The 27,596-nt window shown below is 50.3% G+C and overlaps 1 protein-coding gene across 8 annotated transcripts; it reads left to right on the forward strand.

The window, feature by feature from the left end:
• Positions 1-26,038, forward strand: Septin3 (septin 3). Of its 8 annotated transcripts, XM_085678474.2 has the most exons (12): positions 2,762-4,200; positions 10,519-10,529; positions 11,606-11,797; positions 14,177-14,305; positions 14,762-14,843; positions 15,127-15,264; positions 16,857-16,974; positions 17,617-17,712; positions 20,264-20,363; positions 21,944-21,995; positions 22,283-22,376; positions 24,693-26,038. In XM_085678474.2, the coding sequence occupies exons 1-12, from the start codon at positions 2,777-2,779 to the stop codon at positions 24,756-24,758; spliced, it is 2,502 nt and encodes an 833-aa protein (XP_085534600.2). In that variant the 5' UTR covers positions 2,762-2,776; the 3' UTR covers positions 24,759-26,038. The 8 variants fall into 8 exon arrangements, with proteins under 8 accessions (XP_085534596.1, XP_085534600.2, XP_085534601.2 ...); XM_085678473.2 differs by lacking the exons at positions 2,762-4,200; positions 10,519-10,529 and adding an exon at positions 6,652-6,783 and having other exon boundaries at positions 23,374-26,038; XM_085678472.2 differs by lacking the exons at positions 2,762-4,200; positions 10,519-10,529 and adding an exon at positions 7,045-7,219 and having other exon boundaries at positions 20,267-20,363; positions 23,374-26,038.
• Positions 26,039-27,596: the final 1,558 nt, after the last annotated feature.

The following is a 27,596-nucleotide window of genomic DNA, read 5'->3' on the forward strand; positions in this document are numbered from 1 at the left end:
CCCGCATAGCCGCCATTCAGTCGTGATACAAAACCACAACACTGAGTGACTCTTGCCAGGCCCTTGGGCCCAGAGAAGACGAAGGGCCAGGTCTTTCAGAACTGGGCTGTCCAATCTAGTAGACACACATTCGGATGACATCAAGTCAAAATATTCAGGTCCTTGGTCATCAGAGAATAATGGTGAGGGCTCAGGAGCCACCCCGTGGCTAGTGGCTATTTTATTGGGCAGTTGAGATATAGAACATTTCCATTATCACAGAAAGTTCTATGGGCCAGGTCAGAAGCTCACTCGCCAAGGAGAGCAGCACATAGGAAGGCAGGCCAGACCTCACAGCGTTGTGGGGTACAGCGTCCTCACTGGCAAGAAGCAAGCGGCAAGGTGATGATTAGAGGCGGTGCCGGGGGAGTTTCGCTTAGCTCCTGGTTCAGAGGGAGTGTCTGGGGGTTGTCCGTGTTGTGTGCACTGTGCCTGACGGTGTGAGGATCTGTTTATACCTCTGAGCAGACTTTAAGCTCCCCCCACCTGACTCAGTGCCTGGCACAGAGTAAGGTCCTGGCCTATGGTGGCTCTTCCCTCCACCATCCTTATGACACCACCATGTGACAGAGGCAGCCCAGTGCTGGGGGACACATGAAAGGTACCAACCCCAGTCCAGGGGCCGGGAGCTGCTGAGAATCTGCCTCATCAGGGCCAGCTTGGGTGGGTTTGTGGATTTCTTTGAGGTCAGGTCTGGGGCCAGTTACCTTCATACCCTGAATTTTAGTCTAGGATGAGTCTGAAGCAAACTGGATCTCAGAGAATGGTGGTGAAGAGTACAGACGCACACTCAAAAATTCCGGCTTGAGGCAAGATCTCAGGCGCATGGTCACAGATGGCCCCAGGGTCACCGAACTCATAGGGGGTTGCAGAGGGAAGGCAGGAGGGAAGTTGACATGGGGCGAAAAGAGTGACATCATCGTTGGAGTAACCCTGTTCTCTCTTACTGGTGAGAAAACTGCTCAAGGGGCCAGTCTTGGAGACAAGAACACACGGGTAGGTGGAACGCCAGGGCACCCCCTCCCTCGTGGCCCTGTGTTCAGGGCAGCTCAGCTGGCTGCCTCCCATAGCTCTGTGGGATTCCAGAGACTCAGAGCAACCATTCACTGCCACCCACACTCCAGTCAGATCTTCCCTGCCCAGCGTCCAGCCCAGCTGCTGCGCTTGTAGCTAGAGGGCCAAGGCAGGAGAGAGCTGGGTCCCTCAGTTTGTGGACTGTGACTGGGATGTTGAGTGAAAGTCCCCCAAGAAGACCCAGGAAAAGAGGTCTCTGAGCCAGGCCACATGGCTGGCCTCTGGGTGCAGTGGAGGGGGTGGGGTCTACAATTGGTCCAGTTTCCCTGACTGAAAACTACCGGCCCCTTTTCTGTCTTCTGATCAAGGTAGGTGTGTGTGCGTGCGCGCGCGCGCGCGCGCGCGCGCGCGCGCGTGTGTGTGTGTGTGTGTGTGCACCTGCACATTGGGAAGGATAGGACCAAGGTGTTCGTGGCACATGGGGCTCAGTGAGGAGCTAGGGATATGGTGACATAAGAACAAAGTGATCTTAGGGCGTGTGGCCAAGGGCAGTGTGACCATGGTGTGCCCAGGGGCCTGTGGTGTGAGCAATGGGAAAGAGGTCAGAGCTGCCAGGCTGTGCACAATGAGGATGCCCGGGCTTCCAGCTTTTGCTGTCTCCTGTTCCAAACTTCAGAGAGATGGCTATGACATCACTCTCCTCCACCAGTCCCTTACACTCAGGTAATTCTTCCCACCAGCATTGGCCTGGTTCCCCAAGCAGGCTTGTGGTGTTGAAAATAACGGAAATAACTTTGTTCCTGAGGCTGAGTTCTGGGCAGTTCAGAGAGGTCACCAGTTAGCCACCCGGGGAACCCTGGAGACCACCTCAGGGAGTGTGGTTCATCTAACCAGACTACCTGGCAGCGTGGGAGTATCGGCCTGGGTATTCCCTTCTCTCTCAACTCCCTGTCCCCAGGCAGCTTTCTCCCACCCTGTCCCTGAGCTACCTCACAGTCTACAGAGCCCCTTTTCAGTCACACCCTGCAGATTGCCTCCTGTCAATCCAATTTCCAACAATCTCCCTTTCAACCTGCCTTTGAATGGCTGTTCCTAACAACAGACAGGACCAGGTTGACTTGCAGGACACCCCCCGCCCCAGTTTACCTTCAGCCTTATCTCCACCCTGCCAGGCACAGCGGGAGCCCCCGTGCTGGGTTCTCAGAAGATTTCACTTTCTCACGTTTGGGCTTAGGAGCTGCCCAATGCCAGGTACAACTGACCTCCAAATTGACTCAGGCTTTTCCCAGATGTCTCTCCCACCACTAGTCCAGCCCAGGAGTTCTTTCCTAGTTTGCTGCAGAATCCTCTTCCAGGAGGGTCCCTGCCTATGTATGCAACCTCCGCAGAGCTGTCCAGAGACAACAGTCAACACTCAGACCCAAGAAAAGAGAAAGCTGAACCCCATCCTGGGTTCTCTCATGCCAGGGGCAAGTTGCTCATCAGTCGAGTCTACAGTGGGCTGCTGAAGGGGCAGGTGTGTGAGGTGCAGGTCAGTCTGTAGTAGGTGGAAGCTGTTGGCTATATAGGAGAACACACACTCTACTAAGGACTCAACAAGCCTCCAAATAAGTTTCCTTCAGGTTGCTAGCGCCATCTGCTGGTTGGGAGGAGGATAGTTGAGACCTCATCCTTGTCTGCCCTCCTCTCTTGTGATTGCCTCAGGGAAAGCTGAAGAGCCCGGATGGACCACGACTTTGCACCTCCTCCTCCAGAGATGCAGCCACACAGGGCTCCAGGTCCCAGATCTTCTTTCTCCCGCAGCCACATGCTGGGGCGCCACACCCACCAAAAGCTCACCAGAGATGTGTCCCCCCTTATCCCCGTCATCAAGAAGACTGTCCACTTGAATGCCTTCCCCCAAGGCAATGTCCTACAGACTTCCAGTCAGCCAAGCCTTAGATCCAGGGCCTGGAGTATGTCCCAACAGGGTAGCCTAGGGCCCCTGAGCTCTCTGCCTCCCAATAGCTTTACACCTAGGAAACTCAGCTCTATTTCCTTAACGATTCGCCAGAACGTCCAAACGCAGCCCCTGGATGCCTCACTTTCTCATTGGGAAGAATTGCCCAATTTGGGCAAGGATGTACTCACCCATGGAGAAGGGAGGTCGTCCACTTCAAGATCACCACCCATGGCCCCAGTGCCAAAGGTCAGGACCTCCTCTGAAGGCCATGGGAACCCAGATCTAACCAAACCCAACAGGACACCCTCAGGGGTTAAGCCCCTGGTGTCTTCACATCTGGCTTTGCCATTCCAATCTCAGTACACTCAGAGTTCAGGCCCTGTGACTCAAGTCCAAACCAGAACCTCTCCAGGAAGAGGTAAGTCCAAGCCCAGGGGTATTCCCAGATCCCGAGCATACCTCCAAAGGGCTACTCCCCCTCCTACAAATTTGTCTGCTGTGGGCACAAAATTAGATATAGCCAGAAATTTAGGCACAATGGCCATCAACAGACCTGAGCTGGCTATCAATATGTCCACACCAAACCCATCCAGAATGGTCAGAGACACTGAACTTCCTATTCTGGGTGCCAAGATGGGCATGGCCGATGACTTACCTATAGCATCCAAGGCAGGAAAAGCCACAGATTCGGTGATAGCAGACCCACCCAAACTAGGCACAGCCATGAATTTAGCTGTAGCAGGGACAACCAAGCCAGGCCAGGTTCTGAATTTGGTAACTGCAGACTCAGACAAGCTGGAAAATGTCATGGTTATGACCATGGAGGATTCAGCCATAGCTTTGGAAATACCGGATCAAATTGATCTGGGCATAACCAGGTTGGACACAGCCATGGCTTTGGCTGGAGTCAATATAGCCAAGCCGGACACAACTACAAATTCTTCTGTGTTGGACACAAGCAGACTGGAAACAGCCATGGATTCGGTTGTGCTGGTCTGCCCAGTCACTGGTGAGACCAAGCTAGACATTGTCAATCACCTGACCATCGCGGACGCTGCAACCTATTCTCAAATGCCAAGCAGAAGCACGGACCCAGGCCAGGACTATGCCGCTGCGGATGCTGCCACAGACAGTGCCACCGAATCTACCTTGCAGGTCCTGGCCAGAGAACCCAAAGGTAAGCGCAAGAACTTGGTTGGGAGGTAGTGTTGCTGGGGGAGCAAGACTGCAACAGTCTCTATAGGTTGGGAAAGAGAATGGAGACTCTAGGGTCGAAATCGAAAGGGTGACAGAAATGGGGACAAGGGTTGAGGGACTGAAGAGAAGCGGTATGCCCCCCCCCAACCAAGCTACCGGAAGTCAGGCCGAGGAAAGCCACCAGGAGGAAGGCTCACAGCTTAAGCTGTGGAGAAGCAGACTGAGTCCTCTCTTGACCATGACCTATGCTTCTTTTTTAGTTCTCTGAAAAGTCAGGATAATTAGGTGAGTCCAGCTTAAAGGAAAGTCTACGTTTGAGGCCAGTCTGGTCTACAGAGCAAGTTTCAGGACAGCCAGGGCGACACAGAGAAATCCATCTCAAGCAAAACAAAACAAAACAAAACAAAACAAAACAAAAAAAAACCACAGCCAAAACCAAACAACAACAACAACAACAAAAAGCCTAAGGCACAAAAACACAGGCAAACCCTTCAGTCAGCTGTGACTTACCTACCAGTAGCCTGGTAGCATCTCAGTGCTTCTGTGGGTGGGAGATAATGACCCACCTCAGGTCTCAGGGAGACCCAAATCAAATCACAAATAACTTAGTAGGAGATTTGCTATTTAAAAGGTACATCAGCTGGGTGGTGGTAGCACACACCTTTAATCCCAGCACTTGGGAAGCAGAGGCAGGTGGCTTTTTGTGAGTTTGAGGCCAGCCTGGTCTACAAAGTGAGTTCCAGGACAGGGTCCAAAGCTACACAGAGAAATCCTATCTTGAAAAACCAAAAAAAAAAAAAAAAAAAAAAAAAGTACAGCCAGGTAAAGGCAGGAGGATAAGAATTTCAAGGCTAGTGTTACCTGGAAATCTTTCTTGGCTGTAGTTCTTTAAAGTTGAAGGAGAAAGAGAGAGAGAGAAAGAGAGAAAGAATCCTACACAGATCTATAAAGAGGTCAGTACAAAGGCTAGAAATCCTGTGGCTGTCTCGGAGAGGTTTGTGGCATACCGGAAGCCACATCAGAGTTAAATGGTGGCAGTACGTGGATTGGAAACTAGACCTGGCCAAATTTCCAAAGCTCAAGTTCTGGGACAGGAAGAGGGCTTGGAGAGTACCCAGTACAGCGCTTGACCAAGCTGGGCTTGTCAAAGCCTTTCTCATCCCTCTCAGCTCACAGCCTAGTCCTCACTCTTGCTGTGTGAGCCGGCTCTCCATCTTCAGCTCCGCTCTTCGGAAATGCAGAAGGCTCCATCTGCTGGGCTCCTCCACCTGGGTATCTCCAGGCCATGTCTAGAGTCAGGGAGCCCTGTTCTTCTACAACAGTGGTTCTCGACCCCCATAGGGGTCACAGATCACACATCCTGCATATCAGATATTTACCTTATGATTCATAACAGTGGTAAAATTACAGGTATGAAGTAGCGACGAAACAACTTTATGGTTGAGGGTCATCATGACACGAGGAACTGTACTAAGGGGTTGCAGCCCTAGGCAGGCTGAGAACCACTGCTCTAGAAACGGTTGCTGCCCTCCCCGCTCCCATCTCTCTGCTGCTGGCACCACCCATCTTTGATACAGTGATTAGATCCTCAGGTAATCTGCCGGCCTCATTTTCTTTCTTTTCCATCCCATTCTGTTCGTTATCAATCTGATTTATGCATCTTCTCTGTACTTGACCGGCTGTCACTTCTTCCTTCCTTCATTTTCTTTTCTTTTCTTTTTTTTTCTTTTCTTTTCTTTTTTTTTTGAGACAATATATCTATGTATCCCTGGCTGTCCTGGAACTAACTATGGAGACCAGTCTGACCTCAAACACAGATATCCACCCGCCTCTGCCTCCCAAGTGCTGGGGTTAAAGACATGCGCCACCACACCCCACAGCTGTCATCACTTTGTATCCTTCTTCCGTCCTCCACAAAGCTGCCACAGGGACTTAGCTATTTGGTGGCATAATTTTAGAGTCTCATTATTACCACCCCTCAAGCCCACTGCTCAGGCTACCTCTCCATCCTCTTTAGCTGGGGCAGTCCTTGCCTGTGGCCTTTCCTGCCTTAGCCCAAGTCAGCGTCCTGAGGTATCACCTGCACACTGCTGCGCCGCCTCCAGGCTTGGCTGGCCCCGTTGCCCTTTCATTTTTTTTTTTCTTCTCTTCATCATTTGCCTATCCATGTCGGCCCTCACCTTCCATTATCCCTCATCTTCCGTTATCTCCATGGCGCCTGTTCGCTTGCACTACACAGCACCTGTGTGAACCAGCTGTCTGATTTCTGTTAGACTCAAAACCTTAAAGGTGAAGAAGGTTTGGTCATCCTTAGCTCTCTGTGCTGCTAGGGTTGACCAACAAGCCATCGTCAACGCATCAAAGATTTTTTTTGCCGGTCTGTAAAGGATGGTCAGGGAAGTTCAAGGTTATAGGGTTCAGCATCCAGGCTGGAAGCTGTGCCTGGAACCCAGTTCTCTGATTCGGAGCTCTGTCAGCAACCGCGCCTGGGCAGAACCGCGGTGAACCAGCGCAATATCCCAATCAACGCGTGACTCACGCACGCGCACCGTCATCGGCAGCTGCCACCGATCTCCTGCGTTCCGGACCCGGTAAGGGGCCAGGGACAGGATCTAGGGAGAGAGACAGAGACTGCGTGCAATGCACGCACCTTCCCGGGCTGGGCAACCCGAGCTTCGGTACCTGCTGCTGCGTGCTGGCGGGGGAGCCGCGGGAAGGGGAGGGGCCCTCGGCGGGGCCGGCAAGCGCGCGGGTCACGTGGTGCCGGTGGCAGCGGCAGCAACGGTGCGCGCGGGCAGGGGCGGCTCGGCGCCGAGCAAGCGGAGGCGAGGTCCTGGGTGGGCGCGGGGCGCAGGGGCGGCGCGGCCGGGTGGCTGGTCCGGCGGGTAGGCGGACGGCGCCGAGGGGCGAGGCCCGGCTGCAGGGGCCGCTTGGCCCAGAGGGAACCCGCGCCCGGCTCAGCCCTGCAGCCCCGCGCCCTGAGCATCTCCCGGAGGACCCGAGACAAAGGAGGATTCATGTCCAAAGGTAGGGCTGTCGTTTGGGTGCCTGGCACCGGCCGGGAGGAGGCTACGGCCCCAAGCGCTACCAAAGGGAGGGTTGCTGTGCTGAGGACCCCACGTGCATATGCATGGACACACGCATACCAGGTGGCACCCATTTGGAGGCACGGTCTCTGGAAAAGGCACACACAGAAGCTTGGGGAGATATGGAGACCCAGAAGCTTAGGGAAAGCCCCTGCTGGAGCACCCCAGGACACTCACACACATGCATAGCATGTTCTCAAACCATGGGTACCAGACCACCTACAACCAGTAAGAGACCTGTGCGCTGACACATCCGTCAGTCCCCTTCCCCCACATAGAGACCAAGTGCAGAGACAGGCACCAGCTGGTGGTCGCCAAGGGAACTCATTGGCTTCCTGACCAGAACGAGGCGGGGGTGGGGGGGGGGAATGTCCCTTTTTTAATGGGGAAGAACTTGTTTCTTTTTTTCTTCTCTCTCTCCTCTTTGAGCTGCCCAGGGCTGGAGCTGGGATGGCCTGGAATTGGCTCTGCCGTGGGGGTGGGGTTATAAAAACTACAGGTTACCAAGGAGCTGGAGAAGACCCCCCTCAGCTTGGGAGGGAAAAGATAGTCTAGCATTAAGCTAAGGAGGTAGGCATTCTAGAAAGGTTCCCTTCTCCTATTGCCACCTTTTCGACAGAGGGGTGGGGTCTCTGGACCAGACAAAGACAAAGCCATTAATTTTCCTGTAGGAGAAAGCCCTACATCCTTGCTTGCCTTAGGGATGGAGTGTGCTGTCCTGTGGGGCCAGAGCTGAGTCAGGTGGACTCTCTTCCTAGAGCACTAATGTGGCAGGTGGTACCTAGCAGGGGGTGCTGCAGACAGATGCACCCCTCTCTGGAAGAGCTGGGAGCTTAGGAGGAGCCCTCCAGGGCCATCTAGCTACATTCTGCCATGAACGCTGTTATGAACTCTTTCCCTACTCTTGGAAAGCCCCCCTCCAATCTCAGATGCAGACGATGGAGGAGGTCTCTATAGGAATACCTACTTTGACCATGGCTCACACAGCAGCTATTTTTTGGTTGGGGGTGGGGTCCTGGTGCTCTGGATGGGAAGCAGCATCCAAGGAAGGAGAAAGGTGTCTGCAGGTACTCCTGCCTTGTGGGGCTCACACCACCATCCGTTCATTCATTGTTGAGTGTCTGTGATATGCTAGGGTGCACTGGGCACAGGGAACAATAAGGCATGGCTCCTACCTCAAAGAGGGCTGGAAACCAGTGTGCATTTGGTAACAGATCATTTAATTCATGATTTTGTATGGCTTTCACAATAACCCAGGAAGGCAGGTACATTCCCCTCTCTTTTGAGAAGAAAACCTAGACTTATAGGGTTCATGCCTCTATCAGCTGCCCATCCAAAGACGGCCTGGTGGGGCCTGGGGAGTGGGAGGAGCCCAGAATGGAGCCACAGAGGCCAACTCCAGAGCAGCATTTGCTTTGTACCCTGGAAGTCCTGGTGGACTTGTTAGGCGCTTTCACAGATGATGGATCCCCCGGGGGCAATGACCTTGCCTTGGATACAAATGTATCCTTGGAATTTAATGTAGCACTTGGTTTTAGGCCGGCTTTCATTTGACAGCATGTGGAATGACCTGGAATGAACTGATACGCTAAGTACTCTAGAACCTACAGGGGATGAGGCAGCACAGCAAGGGGAACATCCATATCAGATGGGAAGACTTTCAGTAAGGGGAAGTTACCAGACTGGGGTTCCAGCAAAGCTTGTGACACAGTGACCAACATCACATCTGTGGTACTTGTGGTACTTGATCAGAGGCTGCTGTTAGCCTGTGACTGGAATGACTGGCATGTAATTAGAATATGGTTGGGAGGAGACTGACTTGCTGGTAGGTTCTCTGCACCTTGCTCACCATGGATGCTAACACTGTTCCTTGGAAGATGGAAAGTCCACTTATGTCCCGGACTTCCCTCAGGCCAGCCGTAGAGTCTAGGAGTTGTTTGGGCATCTGGTCAGCCCCCTCCTTCAACCAGGGTCTGAGAGACAGAGCTGAGTAGGCCATGGTGAGGACACATGCTTTCTACATATTTACAACCTCCACATATACAAGTACCCTGGCCTGCCTCCCAGGTGGCTTATGTCACAACACAGACTGGAGGTACCAAATGTGCCTAGCAGGCATGTGGGAAACCAAAAGGGCCAGGCTGTGAAAACAGCAGGAAGGAGAAACCTGGCACTGGCTCCCAGGGCAGATGTGCTAAAGGGGGACACAAGCAGGGTGTGGAGTGGAGGAGCGGACCCAGGCTGTGCAGAGTCAGCGGTCATAGGGCCAAGCCAATCCTGCTGCCCTCTGGAGCCACCTGGCTGGCAACAGCTTCCTGGGAAGCAAAGGGAGCAGAGCCAGGCTCTGAGGAGGTGTTGAGGCTTTGTCAGATTTAGCTGTGTCTAAGGGGGGACACGGGAAAGAAGGTTCCCATCTTGCCAGTATCAGGGGAAGGACCAGGTGGCGGGGGTACAAGTGCAGATTCCTGGCTGAGCTTGGGAATGGGGAGGGAGACTGTGTTCCCGCTTCCTCCTGCCCATCTGCTGCCCCGTCAACCCTCCTCACAAGGCTGAGAGTTATGAACAGTGGGGTTCTAAAATGGCACAGCTTCTCCAGAGCATGGCGGCAAAGATATGCTTGTGAAATCAGCAACCAGGGCACCTCCGCTTCACAAATGCTTTCATGCGCTCAGTTTCAATCCCGCTCCCGAAAGCTGAACTTGAAAAGGGCAGGGGGTAGCTGGGCAGTGGTGGCACATGCCTTTAATCCCAGCATTTGGGAGGCAGAGGCAGGCGGATATCTGTGAGTTTAGGGGCAGTCTGGTCTAGAGCTGGGGCTACACAATGAAACCCATCTCAGGACAGGACAAAACAAAACAAAACAAAACAAAAAGGCAAGGGCAAGAGGGCATGGGTCTGTGAGGCTGGACTCTGGGCTTGTAAGCATCATGTCTCATGTGATGCTCACCGCAGCCTTAGTCATGACCCCGCTATTCTGCAGAGGAAGAAGCAGACTCATAGAAGGGAAGTGGCCCACATAAGTCTACAAGCTGACAAATAGCAGAGCCACGATCTTTCCCACTTTACCCCACACCCATTTTCCAGAGAGGGAAATGGAGTTGATCTCTTCTAGGACTTACCCTGTTGGACAGTGACCCACCACATCTCACCTGTGTGTGAGCATGCCAAGGGGACCTTTTGTCCTTCTCTGGGGAGAGCTATTTCCTCAGCCTCCCCTTTTGCTGCTTACCAGTATGAAAGTATCATCTTAGGCAAGTACTGTCCTTGTTTGGGTTTCATTCCTTCTTTGCTGGCTCTGCAGGCTCAAAACTTTGCATGGGAGGTGTTGGGAGACCCTCTGCTGTTGGGAGACCCATGAGCTTTTGAGACTCATGGCTCAGAGGGGAGACTGAGGCTGAGGCTGAGGGTGCAAAGAAGGGTAGCTCTGATTGCTTCTAAAAGACCAAGAAACTGAAGCCATTGACAGTTGACATACAGTAGACCTGGGATCCTAAAGGTTCTTTGTTCCTTGCTTGGCAAGGCAAGATGCAGGTCCGAATAACTGAGACATTTCGTAGATCAGAGCTCTTTTCAGGGTGGCGGCGTTGCCCCCTAGGAAACATTTGATATTCTGTCGAGATGCTTTTGGTGGTCACATCTGTGAGACCCCTTCTGGAAACTAGCAGAGACTATGGATGCTATTAATCATCCTGCAGATGCAAGAAAGCCCTGCTACAGTAACTACCCAGGTATCAGTAGAGCGAAGGTGAAGGAGCCCTTGGATTGCATACACAAAAGTGCAGTACTTTGAGGCAGTGATGTGTTTGAACGTGTCCAGCAACCGGAGAACCTGACTGGGGCTAGAAAGATACCTCAGTGGTTACGGCTTACTGCTTTTGTAGAGACCTGGGTTTGATTCCCAGCACCTGCGTGGCAGCTCACAACAGTTTGTAGATCCAGTTCCAGGTTGACCCAGTGTCCTCTCCTGGCTTCTGTGGGCACTGAATACACGTGGCGCACATACTACATTCAGGCAAGCACTTATACACATAAGATGAAAAATGTATAAATCTTTACATGATAAACAAACTGGAGAACCTGGTACTGGTACCGATTTTGCAACTGACCTAAATGGTGTTCTTGGGCAAGTCCCTGTCCCCCTGCCACCCCTTCCTCCTGGGAATCAGTGTTTTCTTCATATACACAGTATGGGGCCCGGCCTGGATGAAATTATGGTCTCTTCCAGTCCCAACTCTGTGACCCCGTATCAAGATACTCTTGTGCCTTCCATGAAACCCTTGTTCTCTTGCCGCTCACCCTGCCTATTCTTCCCACCTCGGCTTTTCAGGGCTCCCAGAGGCCAGGACGGACACAGCTATGTCAGAGCTGGTACCTGAGCCCAGGCCTAAGCCGGCGGTGCCCATGAAGCCGGTCAGCATCAACTCCAACCTACTAGGCTACATCGGCATCGACACCATCATCGAACAGATGCGCAAGAAAACCATGAAGACTGGTTTTGACTTCAACATCATGGTCGTTGGTATGGAAAGCCATGGGGTCACTGGAGGCCTAGTGGTGGGCAGCGCCAAAGGATCCCATTTCTTTCCCCAGAATGGCCTGGCTTCTCTAGGGTGAGCTCTTTCTAGGAGGGAGGATTTTATCATGCCGATTACAAAGGTCTGGTCTCTTCCTCCTAACCGGCTGATTGGAGGATGGGAGATTGGGGTGGATGGCCAGCCCGGCTTTCCCACTAGCTGGACAGAGACGGGCAGCCTCTTCATCGCCCTGGGCTGGCTTTTAGGTTTGTGGAATGGGCGTCGTCAGCCCTTTCCCATCTCCGAGAGCTGTGAGAGAAATGGGTGAAAGATGGTCTCATTGTTCACACCTTAAAGCTTCAAAGTTTTCCAGGGTCTTAGTCACTGAATAGTGTCAGTGAGTCACAGTATGTGGCGGGAAGGGACATTTGCTTTATCCGAGTCATTCACTGGATGTAGAAATGGAGTGAGGCAGCCTCCTCCCTCCCTCCCTCTTCTCCTATACAGTCAACAAGCCCTGTCCCTTTAACCATGTAAAGATCTCCGGGGCCTGTCAGCTTCTGCCCATCCGCCACCGATACCCTAGGCCAGCTCACCTGGGTGGTTGCAGCTACCTGACTCTACAGATCTCCAGAAGAAGAACCTTGGCCAGGGTAGATCATTCAGGTATTTTGCTACAAATCCACCAGCTTTGCTGACATGGACGTTGGCTGTCTGGCACCAAAGACTTAGCTTAAGAACCACAAGTAGCCAAGCCATGCGGCGGTGCGTACCTTTAATCCCAGAACTTGGGAGGCAGAGGCAGGCGGATCTCAGTGAGTTTGAAGCTAGCCTGCTTAGAGTGAGTTCTAGGACAGCCAGGACTGTTGCACAGAGAAACCCTGTCTCGAAAAACCAAAAACCAAACCAAAACAACAACAACAACAACAAAATCAAAGTAACACAAAACACAAAGCAGTAGATGGTAGATGATTCGTGGCCCGTTACAGCTGTCCCAGTTGGGGTGACATGGGCTCTCCTGGTTCTCCATCTCCTCTCCTCTCCAATTCATTGTCCACTAGCTACCCAGCGGCTTTCCCCAACATGCAGAACTCACTGAACCATCCATCCTAATTCCCTAACTCTTTTAACCTCGGGATAAATTTAGACTTCTATCCTGGCTGGGAACTGCTCCAGCTCAGCTTTTACCAATTCCCATCTACATTCTACTCCTGCACACAGGGAGGCTCTTGACTTGCGTGCTCTTTCCTGTAGAGCCTTTTTAACATAACGATCTAAGCGGCTCCTGCCAGCTCCTCAGGTAGGATGAGAAATGCTTCTAGTCACCGTTCCTGGCCTCTGCCAGTTCCCTCCTTCCTTACCCATCTGTGAAGAGACAGGATAACACGGCAAGCCCAAAGCAGTGAAAACACCACATATACATACACGCAACATAGTACATCACATATACACAGATACACACATAACATGCACCACACACACACACATACAACATGGGCATTTAACACTTATACATACACATATAGAATAAATAAATGTAAAGAAAGCAGGCTGGAGAGATGGCTCAGTGGTTAAGAACATTGGCTGCTCTTCCAGAGAACCTGGGTTCAATTCCCAGCACCCACATGGCAGCTAAGAACTGTCTGTAAATCCAGTTCCAGGGCTTCTGACACACACTGATACACATACAGGAAAAACCACCAATAAACATAAATTAAAAAAAAAAACTTTATAAAAAAAAGCAGGGTTCTTGGGGTGTGAGCCCTGAAAGATCAGACCATTTAGTAGCTATGTTGCCTCACACGTTACATCTCAGCTAGGGAGGAAGACAGCTCTGCTACGAGATGCACAGGGATGAGTTAAAGAGTGATTAGAGAGGGCGAGGATTTAGTTCTGTGCTAAAGCATCTGACGGTGGAGCACAGTGCCTTGGTTTTCAGTCCCCGGCACCAGGGGTTACAAAGACCAATATTATTAACAGACATGGACATGCTCAAGCTCTGTGAGGCGGATCTGAATGCAAAGTAATTCTGTTCTCACTTTTAGTGTCATTAAAGATGGGAAAGCTAAGTTGAACAAAACCACAAACCAAACCAAACCAGAAAACTGTATCACACACATACCACACAGATGCACAAGCTGTACCTTCTCCCAGTGGTCCTGGGGCCCATGAAGGAACTTGGAATCCAGCTGCCATTTCTCCAGGCCCCTCTCCATTGAACGGACAGCCATTCCTACCTAATGCTCATCCCCAAGGGACATTCAAATAGGGCTTGGCTTGGACCACAGCTCTGGAGCCCTGTAAGCTCACAGGAGGGTTCTGCAGCTCAGGAGGTAGATGTGCGGCCTGTCTCCCTTTCTCCGTCTCCTTCTCCCTTGCTGCAGGCCAGAGTGGACTGGGCAAGTCAACGCTGGTCAACACGCTCTTCAAGTCCCAAGTGAGCCGAAAGGCCTCCAGCTGGAACCGGGAGGAGAAGATCCCTAAGACAGTAGAGATCAAAGCGATTGGGCATGGTGAGAACTGGTCCAGGATACCCTCTGTGGGCATGATTCTGAGGGGGCCAGTGCCAAGCAAGAGAAAGAGGGCTTATTGGGGAAGAAGATATAAAAGGTAACCACAGAGTGGAATTAAACTCCAAATTTGTTGGTGCAGACTCCTTAGGCTGCTGGGGCTAGACAGTGAGGTGGGAATGGGGGGAGTGTGTGCGTGTAGAACTGGAAGAGGTGGGTCTTGAACTAGGTGATAGCTCGGGGAGGATTTAGATGTAGACACAGAAGAAGCAGAGAACGGTCTTCTAGGTATAGGGAGAAGCATGCGTAGAAGTACAGAGTAGGTGAAGTCTGTAACCTTGACTTGGCTAATATATTAGCTGCTGCTCAGAAGTATGGGTGTTCCTGGTCAGCAGACTGTAGGGCTCCTGGGGTCCACTATAGGTTTGACATATTGGATGCTCTTTTTATTCTCTCCAGTGATAGAGGAAGGTGGTGTCAAAATGAAGCTGACAGTCATTGACACGCCCGGCTTCGGGGACCAGATCAACAATGAAAACTGGTATGTGTCTGCCTCTGCGATTTCTTCCCTAAATACTCTTCCAGGAGAACACAATGCAGATCCATTCCCATTGAGGCCTACCTGCATCCTCCTGGGAAAGAGGCTGGGTCTCCCGGGAGAATGCTACCCTTGCTAACCATCCATGGAAAGCCACCCATGGGGAGGCTGAGGGAGAACTGGCGGAACTGGCCGTTGAGTGGAGGAGGGAGGATAGAATGTGAGATGGTTGTGAGGGGATTGGGACCTCTGGGTGGATGCCGTCTGTGTTTCCCCCACCCCTCAGCTGGGAGCCCATTGAGAAATACATCAATGAACAGTATGAGAAGTTCCTGAAGGAAGAGGTGAACATCGCCAGGAAGAAACGCATCCCCGACACTCGTGTCCACTGCTGCCTTTACTTCATCTCCCCCACAGGACACTCGTATGTACCAGACCCACCCCTACTGCTGGCCTGGGTCCAGTGTGTGTCGTTTGTGCCCAAGGACTGGAGAACCCATACTTGGCTAGATGGCTGGAAGGTCATGGCCCTGTGACCTTAGGGTTCCCCAGACTTTCCACAAGAAAGAGATTAAAGCTGAGCATCACTGTCCCCCCACCCCAATACTGGTCACTGGTATCGCAGCACAACCCAGCTTTACCAGCAGAGAGAACTTGAGCAGAGGGCACCTCATTTGTTTAACAGATACTTGCTTTGGCCAAGACTTGGGGCATGGGGGTGGCAAGAAAGGTAAAGTAGGGAAAATCAGGGCTACTGGACTGGGTCTGGTATTTAGGCAAAATGTGGAACTTAGCTGTAGGTATCTAGACAGTGGCCATTTCTGCAGGATGAGCCAGGCATCCAGAGATGAAGGCTGTGCCGGGAACTTAGTTTGTAAGTGGTGGACGGGCCCCACGATAAGCGACGTGGGAGCAGGCAGAAGTCAGGCATCTCGGTGGTGTTTCTAGCCGCCTTCCTACAGGACAGTGTGTCTCCCTAAGCCCCTCTGCAGGATCAGAACGAAAGTCTTTGAGAGGATGACACAGCTGGGTAGATCCTGAATTTTGAAGGAGCCAGGGGTACCGAGCCGATGTTGAGTTGTGAAATAATAACCCTGGGTCAGACCTTGATCTCAATAAAATGAGGGCTTTTTTGTTGTTGGTGGTTTTGTTTTGTTTTTAAGAATGAGTGCAGGGAATTAAACATGCTAGGTAAACACACTACCATTGAACTATACTCCAGCCCTCTTTTTTTATATAACTTTTTAAAAAATATTTATTTATTTATTTACTCTACTTATTTATTGAGGCAGGGTTTCTCTGTGTAGCCCTGGCTATCTTAGAACTAGCTTTGCAGACCAAGCTGGCCTTGAACTCAGACATCTGACTGCCTCTGCCTCCCAAGTGCTGGCATGTATCACCATGCCCAGCCCTCTTTTTATTTTTTAAGACAGAGTCTCACTTAGTTGTCCAAATTTGCCTTAAACTTACTCTGTAGCCCAGGCTGGCCTTGAATTTGAGATTTTTCCTGCCTCAGCTAAAACGGTAGCTTTAGCTTTTCCTAGACCTTGATCCACAGTTAGTAGGACCTATAAGACAATCTGACTTAATGGATTCCCCAGACTGCAGACTAGGGTCAGACTTGGGGCTCCAGAGTGTGGCTCTGTGGGATGGAAGATGGGGGCTGAAATGAGCCCATTAACAAGATTTCAGTTGGTAAGGGCCATCCATATATGTCCCCCAAAGAAAGAAATTCTTAGGTCGGAAAAGGTGTCATAGAATGACTGGGAGGGGGGTTAAGGAGAGACATGCTTTACATAGAAACTGAGAGGGGGAGCTGATTGTGATGGGCTGAGGATGGAGTTGTAGACATGCGCAGGCGCCGAAGCGGTGGACATGTGCAAGAGGAGAGGCTGCAATTGCATGGCCTCAGCTAGGTTCCCAGACCAGCCCTCTCCCAAGGATGGTGTGGAGAGAGCAGGGGCTGAGTCGGGAAGGGTTGGTGGCGCTGACATTCCTGTCTTCTCTGGGCCCCAGCTTACGACCGCTTGATCTTGAGTTCATGAAACACCTCAGCAAAGTGGTGAACATCATCCCGGTCATTGCCAAGGCTGACACCATGACCCTGGAGGAGAAGTCTGAATTCAAGCAGAGGGTGAGCAGCCGCTTTGCCCTTTTCCTGTCTAGGGGTTCCTTCCCCTCCTCTGGGTCTGAGCCGTTTCCTTCCTGCCATGGCTCCCACTGCTACTCTATTCCAGTTTCCCGCCCTAACTCCCTCCCACTTAACTAGCCCGGAGGCAGGGGCTAGAAGTTCCTGAACCAAAGGCACGTCCATGCAGTTCCAGGCTTCCTCGTCCTCACAAAGGCTCCTAGATACACTCATCACGGAGAACCCGAGATCTCACTGCTCCGGTGTTAGGTTCCTTGAAAGAATACACTAACCAGTAACCAACAGTAGTATGCTAGTACTCATGGGATGAAAAGAACAAGAAACCAACAAAATCACTGAAGAAGTCCTGGAGGAAGAGACTTACACTGGTCTTGAAAGAGGGCTAACAGAGAGCCTGGGAGGTGGACTTTGCCTCCCTTGCAAAGGAGAGCAGAGCATGAAGGACAAGGTCATGAGCATGGCCTGTGGCATCTGGACACAGCTGTGCTGTCTGTCTGAAACCCCAGGGGCTTGAACCTGCATGCCCTCCTCCTCTTTCCTCTCAGACTGGGTTGTGTTTTTTCTTGGGATCGTCCTGTGGCCTAGGGCCTGGGGAATCATCAATGCTGTACTGCCTTGCTCCTCTAGGTTCGCAAAGAACTTGAAGTAAACGGCATTGAGTTCTACCCTCAGAAAGAGTTTGATGAGGACTTGGAGGACAAGACAGAGAATGACAAAATCAGGGTAGGTGTGTGGGGCCCTCTGCGTCACACGGATTCCCGGCCCAGTGCCTCTGGGATGTGCCTTCAGGCCCTTCTCCTGGCTTCCCTACCGTATCTCCATGTCATGTCATCTAACCCAGACCTCAGGAAGTGGGGAAGACGGTGACCCTCACTAGGACAGTGAACCCACAAGCAGGGCTTCCTGTACAGTCTTGTCCACCACCAGATGATCCGAAAGTGTCCCTTTCCTTCCCAGGACCTGGCAAAACCTCTGTGTCAGGTGATGGGGCACCAGGCGGGGAAAGCATTAGGCTAGTATCAAGGGGAATCTATGCTCTAGGCTAAGCTTACCTCATTTCTCACTCTGTGAAATACAGAGGGTAGACTAGGTGAGTGGCTCATAAGCTTTCTCTCTCCCCAGAAGAACTGCATAAAAATCAACTGAAGGTCCATGAGATTGTTCAGCACGTAAAGGTGCTTACTGCCAAGCTGACTGCCTGCTGAGTTGGATCCCCAGGATCCATGTGGCGGAAGGAAATAACTGACCCCCAAAAGTTGCTCCCTGATCTCAGTAGACACTCGCATGCACACATGTGCAAATGTACACACACACACACACACACACACACACACACACACTATGTAATTAAAAATTTTAAAGAAGAATAATGGGTTAATGTAAGTTTTAAGAGTTAATAAGAAGCCTGAGCTAATGGGCCAATCAGTTTATAACTAAAGTAGAAAAAACATTTTAAACAAAAAACTTTAGAACTCTAACATACAAACCACTAGAACAAAACTGCTTTGGCTGAGTGTTGTGGGCACAGAGCTCTGCTGCCCCAGCGGGTGCTAAGATACCTTCTGTGTCTCTGGTCTCACCAGGAAACTAGGTTTGGAGACCATCGGCTATATGACTTCTTAGGTCTTGCCTTATAATTCTGTGATTCTGCATCACAAACCTAGCCCACCACCAACCCAACCTAATCTGTGACAAATCTCCATTCCCGGCTTAGGTTTTGAGACCCTTCTAGACTCTTCTAGAAAGTTGAACAATCTAGCAGAAGCCCTTTATCCCTCATAGTTGGACAGATACTCAGTTGAAAAAGGCAACTGAATTAAGGTCATTACTAAAAAGGATCTCCCCCCCCCTTTTTTTGAGACAGTGTTTCTCTGTGTAACAGCCCTGGCTGCCCTGGAACTCTCTTTGTAGACCAGGTTGACTTCCAAGATCCTCCTGCCTCTGCCTCCCGAGTGCTGGGATTAAAGGCATGTGCCACCATTACCTGGCATTTAAAAACCCAAAAATCTTTTTAGTGACATTAATTTACTCACTGGGGTGGTGAGGGAGTGGGAGTCCCTGCGGCATGTGTGGAGGTCAGAGGATAACTTTCAGCAGCCAATTTTCTCCTTCTCCTGTGGCTCTAACTCAGGTTAGATTTGGTGGCAAGTGTCTTTATCCATTGAGCCACCTCACCAGCCTTAGATAATCACCTTAAAAATGACGTCTATACATCTTAAATGTCTTCAAAGAAACAGTCTAGGAAACTAAAATGTTAAAATATGTGTCACATCCGTCAGCCTTTATATCCTTGTGTTGCTGGGGATTGTATCATCACACGGCTTTATCACACACACACACACACACACACACACACACACACACACGTGCACACACACCACACACTCTGTGCAGGGCTGCAGATCAAACCTAGGACCTTGGGTATGCCAGGTCCTATGTATGCTGACCTGCACTCTCAGCCCAAAGCCCATTCTTGATGCCAAGGCAGTTCACTGATGTTATCTTTCTGCACACTTGGCATAATTTTCTAAAAACAGCTCCACACCTCTGTCTTCAGTTTACATATGGTATTCATGGGCTGCATGAAGGGCTTTTGGTCAGTGAAGGGCTGGGCTGCATGAGACAGGGCTTCCCTACAATCATATCATCTGGTGACGTGGGAACTGTTTTACTGGTTTGTGTACGTCTAGGCTGTGAGTTTGCCTGTGGTACAATCGCCCATGAACTTTTCTCAGAACGTATTCCAGCCATTAAGCAACACATGACTCTTTTTTTTTTCCCCGACAATAACAAACACACACTAGGCAGATACATTTGGGTGCTTGCCCCGATAGAGCAGAGCAGCCTAGAGCCCTGAGAGTTCGGTACCTGGGCATCTGCCAGTAGGTTCCATGGGAGCTACAGAACACATCTTGGAGTCTGGCTGGCGCCTGCGGGGCGGGGGGAGGTGCCGTTTGTAAGAGTCTGTCCTAGCTAGCTCACAGAGTTGCTCCAAATCAAACGAAAATATGTGCTCAAGCACAATGAACCGGACAAAGTGCTCTCTAGTTGAAGGAAAGCCAACTTGCTGAGGCTAACCAGCCAGACGACAGTGTAGTCAGGGTTGGGCTCAGGACCCAAGTCCCAGCTCAGCCTTTTCAAGGGGCAGAGTCTTGCCCTTACCCCCAGGAGCATCATTGAATGAGCAACAGAGTAAGTTGTGAAAGGCTATCCTGCCCTTGGCCATTCGGTTTGCAGAAGAGGACTGAGCATGTGTGTTGCTTTGTGCATCCAGCAGGAGAGCATGCCCTTCGCTGTGGTGGGGAGTGACAAGGAGTACCAAGTGAATGGCAAGAGGGTCCTCGGCAGAAAAACTCCATGGGGGATCATTGAAGGTAATTCAGTCCATCTCCGAGAAGTAGCTATCCAGAGCAGCTATCAATCATCCGGAGGTCAAAGTGCTGCTCTGGGATATTGAGGCCAGCCAGTTGCTGCCGATAAGGAGCTTATTGGCCCGCGGTGACACTATTTAACTTGTGGCCAGGTGGCAATGACTTGGCCTGTCAAATGAATTTAGAACCTGGGGAAACTATCAAGGGTGGAAAAAAAAAACCAGAGAAAGGGTTTCGTATGTGACCTGGCAAAGTGCCCAAGGGTGGTTTAGCTATTGTCTTTGTCCTACCATTTATTATGGATAGATGTGACTTTGAGTGGGATATGATGATTCTGAACGTTTCCAAAAAGTTGCTTCAAGGGTCTCATCCGGGCTGGGGAGTAGCTCAGTGATAGAGCGCTTGCTTCACATCTGCAAGACCCTGTGTTCAATCCCCCACACAGTCCACACAAAACCAAACCAAGAAGGCGAACAACCCTTTATTCAACATGGTAACCCTGTGAGGAGTGCAGGTGCTCCGGTCTTCAGAACATGAATCTTGGACAAGTGTTTTGTTTTGCAAAGGTCACACAGTCCCCACCCACCACCGTCAGCTGCGCTGGAGACTTAATCCAGCGCGCTTTTCACATGCTAGTGAAACTTGAACCTCAAATTTGGATATTTTGTTTCCCAAACTGAGATTTACTTCACTGTCTTGGATTGTTCATTGTCAATAATGTTTGTGGTCCTGGTAGTAGAACTCAGGACCTCGCTGTGTTAAAAACAAGTGCTTTACCACGGAGCTAAATCCTCAACTTGTGGGTTTTGAGATAGGTTTTTACTGTTATATCCATGGCTGGCCCTGAATGCATGATCTTCTTCCCCTTGTCCCAAATGCTGGCATTGCAGTGGTGGGCCACCATGTTCACCACACCCAGTACCGCAGGATTTTGAAAGTAGCATTATCTCATTATTTACCTTGAATTAGAAATATTGATGAGAGGGGGACTGAAGAGACGGCTCAGCGGTTAAGCATACTAACTGTTCTTCCAGAGGACCCAGGCTCAATTCCCAGCACCCACATGGCAACTCAAATTCCAGTGGATCCAACTCCCTCAGACACTAATGCATATAAAAATTAAAAAAATACAAAATGTGGATGAAAATGTTATACACACATTGTGAGATCAGAGTCATGCAGTATCCTCCTCTCTTCCCACCATTCTTGGTGTGTGGTTTGCAGACAGCAGCCATTCCACGTCTGTTAGCTGGGTTTTCTGACCTTGGAGAGCTGGTTCAGTTATAAGTTCCTGTGTGTTTTCCTTTCTTTCAATCATCTTAGGCCTTCACAAGTTCATTGTTTGTTTGTTTGTCTTTGTTTTTTGAGACAGGGTTTCTCTGTGTAACAACCCTAGCTGTCCTGGAACTAACTATTGTAGATCAGGCTGGCCTCGAACTCACAGCCTGCCTTTGCCTCCTGAGTACTGGGACTAACAGTGTACACCACCACAGCTTGGCATCTTGTGCTCTCTTTAAAGTTGCCCACCTTCTGGGCCGTGCACTAGTGAAACGACCACCCGTTTTCTTCTGTTTTATCCATAGTGGAAAACCTCAACCACTGTGAGTTTGCTCTGCTTCGAGACTTCGTCATCAGGTAAGAGTTCTCCCCCTCCCCTTGTGGCAGTTTTAATTATTTGGGATTGAGGGTCATCCATCCAAATTCACTTCCTGAGTTTCCATGTCTCTCTGACAGTTTTCTGGCCCAGTTCTAGCCCCTGTCTCAAAGAAGGAGGGGTTGAAGAGATGTCATTGGCCCTCAGGAGTAGGGCCAAGTCATTGAGTCCGATCTACCAAAGAGCTGTGTTAGCCTCAGAGGTGGATCACTTCCTCATCTTCCGACCCTTAATTGCACCCCCTTCTCTTTTTCACTGTGCCCTTCAGGACTCACCTCCAGGACCTCAAAGAAGTCACCCACAACATCCACTATGAGACTTACAGGGCCAAGAGGCTCAATGACAATGGAGGCCTCCCTCCGGTGAGCGTGGACACAGAGGAAAGCCACAACAGTAATCCATGATGAGCCCCTTTTCTGTCTTAGCTGCCATACATATCTCACTTCTCCGAACACACACACATCCCAGGCACCACCTCCAGCCACCTTTTCCTGTCAGCTCTGTCCCAAAGGCCTGTCTGGTATTTATGGAGCATTTTGTCGTGTGTGTGTGTGTGTGTGTGTGTGTGTGTGTGTGTGTGTGTGAGCGTGCCTGGGTGTGTGTGCTCAGGGGTGCGATAATTTCATTGCCCTCTCTGGAAAGTCTTTTGTTAGTCTGCTTTCTCCATGACTGTTCATTCTGTCTCCTTTTCTCTTGTGGCTCCAGAACAAAAGCTGTGCGCCTCACTCCAGAGGTCTGGGGAAGGTTTTAGTTTAAAATGCTGGGAGCAGGTGAGCCACAGGGAAAACCTTTCTTTCTTCTGACCCACCCATAAACTGAGGCTGCAAGTGTTCTTCACAGACAGGTGGCTGAGCTAGCCCATGGTGGGGGGGGGCGGGGTTTCGGAACAAACTTCGCTGTAAGTTGAGGTGGCCTGGACTTCTTGACAGAGGAAAAGAAAGGTCACGGGGAGCAGAGAAGAATGCTGAGGTGTGTGTGTGTGTGGGGTGTTCCTGCAGAATTGGTGCCCGGAAATGGAGCTCCACCCTTGGTCTGTGTCGAGGCCACCATCAACACCACCACCATGCTGCAGACCACTGCTTTCTATGCTCGCCTTGCTCGTGTTTGCAGCCTGGCTGGTTGTCTCCTCTTCCCGATCCCCGGCTCCACCTCCTTTCCATCCTTTCTTCGTCTATCCCTACATCCTCCCTCTCTCCTAACCTTTTGCTTCCTTTTAGAATAATCTGTTAGCTTCATTTCTATATTTAGAAATCATGCCCAGCCTACTTCCTAAATTGACTTTCTGTCGCCCTAAAATAAAGTTACAACTAGGGGCTGAAGAGATGCCTCTGTGCTTAAGAGCAACTTCCGCTCTTGCAGAGGACCCAGGTTCGGTTCCCAGTACCTACCTGGCAGCTCACGACCGCCCTGAGTGACTCCAGCTGCAGAGGTTCAGACGCCCTCCTTTAACCTCCACAAGCATGGCATATAGATACATACATGGAGACGAACTCTTCTATGCATAAGATAAAAATCAATAAATATTAAAAAAAAAACAAAGTCACAAGTAAAAGCATGGGACAATGCACACTGAGATGGCAAGAAAAATCAGAGCTATAGGGAAGAGAGGCTCCAGTTTCTGCTGCTGAGCACTGAAATTTGCCCTGAACTCTGGAGTAGCCTAGGGAAAAGGGGGAACTTGGGAACTTGGGCTGCCTGCTCCGTGTTCTGTTCCAGGAAGCACACATACTGGTCAAGTGAGGCAACTTTTGGGTGGAGGACATGTCATTTCCAAACTAATTCTGAAGCATCAGAAACAATATACAGAATTTCCTAGGGACCCAGGGCTTCGGAGACAAATTCTAGGACACAGTTTCCTTTCCCTAGAACGAACTTCTCTGTTAAGCTGGCTTTTCTGTGGCTTCCCCTCGTGTAAACCTCACTCGCTATTTCTGTTCTCATTTGTCTGTCTTCCTTTGCTTCTCCCCTCTTCCCCGACCCAATTTCCCCGTCTTCCGATCCTATAGATACTCCCAGGAACATCCACAACCATACATTTAGCCTTCTCTTGCCTTTTCCTGGAGCCCTGTAGTTATGCGCATGTCCACTGCTCCTTGCACACTCAAGTGATTCTTCTTCCCGTGGCTTCTAAGGCTGTTTTAAGGAAAACAGTTTAGCCTTAGGAAAGGAAGAGACGAGGGATTCTGTTTACCATTGCTCTTCTGCACTATCCCATCTCCTGGTCCAGCCTGGGTATTTAACTGGTCCTCACTGAATGCCACCATTTATAGTCACAGTCCTTTATCACGCAGGCGCTAGGAGAAACAAAAGAGATGGATCCCATGATTCAGTGGACCACGTGAAGGAGGAGGGAATGATCAGATCATGTGACCCCAGTCCTACCTGTCTAGCCCTCATTCCTCATCTCATTTCCCTGCAAGTTACTCCGAAGTAGGCACCTGTCAGGCTAGAGTGGGAGCAGTGTTCTAGAGCTCCCTGGCTACTCCAGCGAGGTCACCTCGGGCCAGCAGGGATCAGGAGGGTGGGCATTGGATAGTTGGATAGGCTAAGTAATAGAATGGTGCCTGACCCCTCGTTAAGCTATGGATGGTTTCACTCTCCCTGGAGAAGCTGTTTTGATGTGCTTGCTGCAAACTGCTGGTCTCCACGCCCTCAACCGTTCTCAACTCCCCTTGCAGGGAGAAGGCCTCCTGGGCACTGCCCTTCCACCTGTGCCAGCTACCCCCTGTCCCACGGCTGAATGAAGGCCATTTCAAGCGCTGCTTCTCCCTCATTCCTTCCAGCTGCTGCTCTTGCTGCAGGGCCAAGCCCCCTTTAATGCTGTGCTTGTCCAGCCCGCCACCACAACCCCTCTCAGCCCTCAGCAGGTGGGCGGGGCCGGCTGCCTCTTTAGGACCAGTAGCTTCCTCCATTTAGCCAAACGGCTCCTCTCCTCCTACTGGAACGAAGTTCCTGCCAGCCAGCATTGCCCTGCACCATCGTCTGTCAGCAGCCCCAGCCCATTTGTAGAGAGAAGGAACTCACTGAGAGCTTCTCCTGCCCTTGCAAGCCCATTCCAGCGAATTGTAACCATCTCCAAGGGACCCGGCATTGCTCCCTAGCCATTCATCTGCATGAGTACTCTTCTTGGCTCCCTTAAATGGTCAAGAAAGCAATTTTTCTGCTTGTCAGTCATTGAGGTCAGCTGTGTGAGCCCCCATGTGGGACAAGGGTGTCTCCTTCATTGCTTAAAGGTATAAGGGTGATTCATTACAGAGATTGGGGAGCAAGAGGGCTAGCGTCACTTAAATCACCACTGGTGTCTGGCCCAGTGTGTGTATATGTGTGTGTGTGTGCGTGTGTGTGTGTAGACAACCCCTTTACCCCCAAAATGTGACCATTTGGGAAGTGGTTTTCCTGAAAAGAAGTTGCTGAGTTTGATTTCCTTATCCCCAAACAACAACAAGGGAAAAAAAGTGAATTAAACACACCTTGAGCCACCCCAAACCCACAAACTATACACTCTAGGCAGAAAAATAGCACCCTTTTGTACATTTAGCAATAAGAGGGATCTCTTCCCACCTACCCTGAGCATTCCAACGCCCATCTCCCACCCTGTTAATGTGAGCAGTGCATTAGCCTGACCACAGGTGGTCGCTATGGGCTAATGGAAAATACTCGACGGCGGGCAAAGCCCCCAACAGATGCATGAATGTTTGCGAATGTCGGCTGCCACTGCCCCCATACACTGTGTCTTTATAGAACCCTCCCTTGGCCACCTCACCTGCCATCTCCACCTGGATACAACTTGCTCAAAGGCTGGTGACTTGTGGGCCATTCATCTACAAGTCCTGATGGAACAAGAGGCCCAAGCCTAGGGGATGCAGGAACGACCCATTTTTAAAATGTTACTAGTCCCAGCCAATGTTTTGGTGATATTCCACTTGAATTTCCCAATTGAAAACAAGCCAACAGACCCTTAGACTGGTCATGTAAATGTTGCTAGCCTCTGTTGTACAACTAAACATTGCTGTTTGAACAATAACGCCCTGGTCTTTGTGTTGTGTTCCTTCCTCCTCAATCAAATCAGCCGCCCATGTGTGAGCTAGGGACCCTCTTGGCAAGACGTAGTCACAGATATTAAGAAATTGAACATGTGCAATCTATTCATTTTCAGGTGACATGAGGTCATATCCCAGCCACTTCCTGGAACTTCGTAACCCCAGTCATGAGTGGGAGAGCTGATACTTGATCTTACAGCTCCCGTGTTTTCCCAAAACAAATTAGTCCCATTTACTTGACTTCTTAATGTCCCCTCTTTTTACCCCCTGAAGGCATAAGGACTGATGAAAGCCTAGTCTTGCCTAGAAAACAATTTTACCATGAACATATCCAAAATATAAAGGGGCCAGTGAGATGGCTCAGCTGGGAAGAACACTTACTGCCAAGGCTGCCAACCTGAGTTTGATCCCTGGATTCTACATGGTGGAAGGAGAGAACTTCCAGAAGTTGTCCTCTGACCTCCATGTGTTCTTGTGCATGTGTGCATGTACACACACACACACACACACACAATTCAAAGGGAACATGGCAGAAGGACCAGTTGGTAAGTGTGGTGGCTGTACAAGCGTGAAGACCTGAATTCAGCTTCCTAACACCCACATATAAGAACCAGGTATGATCCTATGTTTACTGGGGGCGTGCTGTTCACCAGCCTGTGTCCGGGTTCAGTGAGATATTCTTTCTTGAGAGTGAGAGGACACACTCTTCTGGCCTCTTCGAGTGCACACAGGCATGCACAGCCAGACACACATGTGCACCTATACCACTTGTACGCTCAAAGGAAGTTAAACACTAGCCTTTTTCTTGAAGGTAGGACGAACTTTTCCCTTGTAAAATGAATGGTGGGTGCCACCCGGCTAGCTTTACCTGAAATAGTTACACGGAAACTGTATTTATTTTAAACACTGCTTGGCCCATTAGTTTTAGCCTCTTATTGGCTAACTCTCACATCTTGATTAACCCATTTCTAATAATCTGTGTAGCACAAGGTGGTGGCTTACCGGGAAGGATCTTAACCTGTGTCCATCTTGGAGAGGAGAGCTATAGCATCTAACTCACTTCCCTTCTTCTCAGCATTCTGTTCTGTCTTCCCCGCCTACCTATGTTTTGACCTATCAGGCCAAGCAGTTTTCTTTATTAATCAACCAATGAAACAACAGATAGAAGACCCACTTATATCATTCCCTCACTTGTAACTTACTAAACAACGCAACTCTCCTTTGTTTATTTCCCTAAAGTTTAATGTGAACTTTAAGCAATCATTTGGGACCTTGACTTTGTGTGAGGTGAACATAAGGTGTAAATGAATGAGGAGAAGCAGTTTGGAGGGGCCAGAATGGAAAAGGATGAGTCAAGAGGCTCTTGAAACCATGCAGGGAAAATAATGAAGATGGCAACTAGTGGCAACGCAACACAGATGAAGAGAAGTGAAATTTGAAAGACAGCCATTTGGTGGACATCAGCTGTCACAGCCGCAAGAAACCTAAGCATTCTTCTGATACCACCACCATACAAATGCAGCAGGTGAAGTCCAGAGAACA

This window comes from Myodes glareolus, chromosome 19 (genome assembly GCF_982192425.1).
Source record: "Myodes glareolus chromosome 19, mMyoGla1.1, whole genome shotgun sequence".
Taxonomy (NCBI): domain Eukaryota; kingdom Metazoa; phylum Chordata; class Mammalia; order Rodentia; family Cricetidae; genus Myodes; species Myodes glareolus.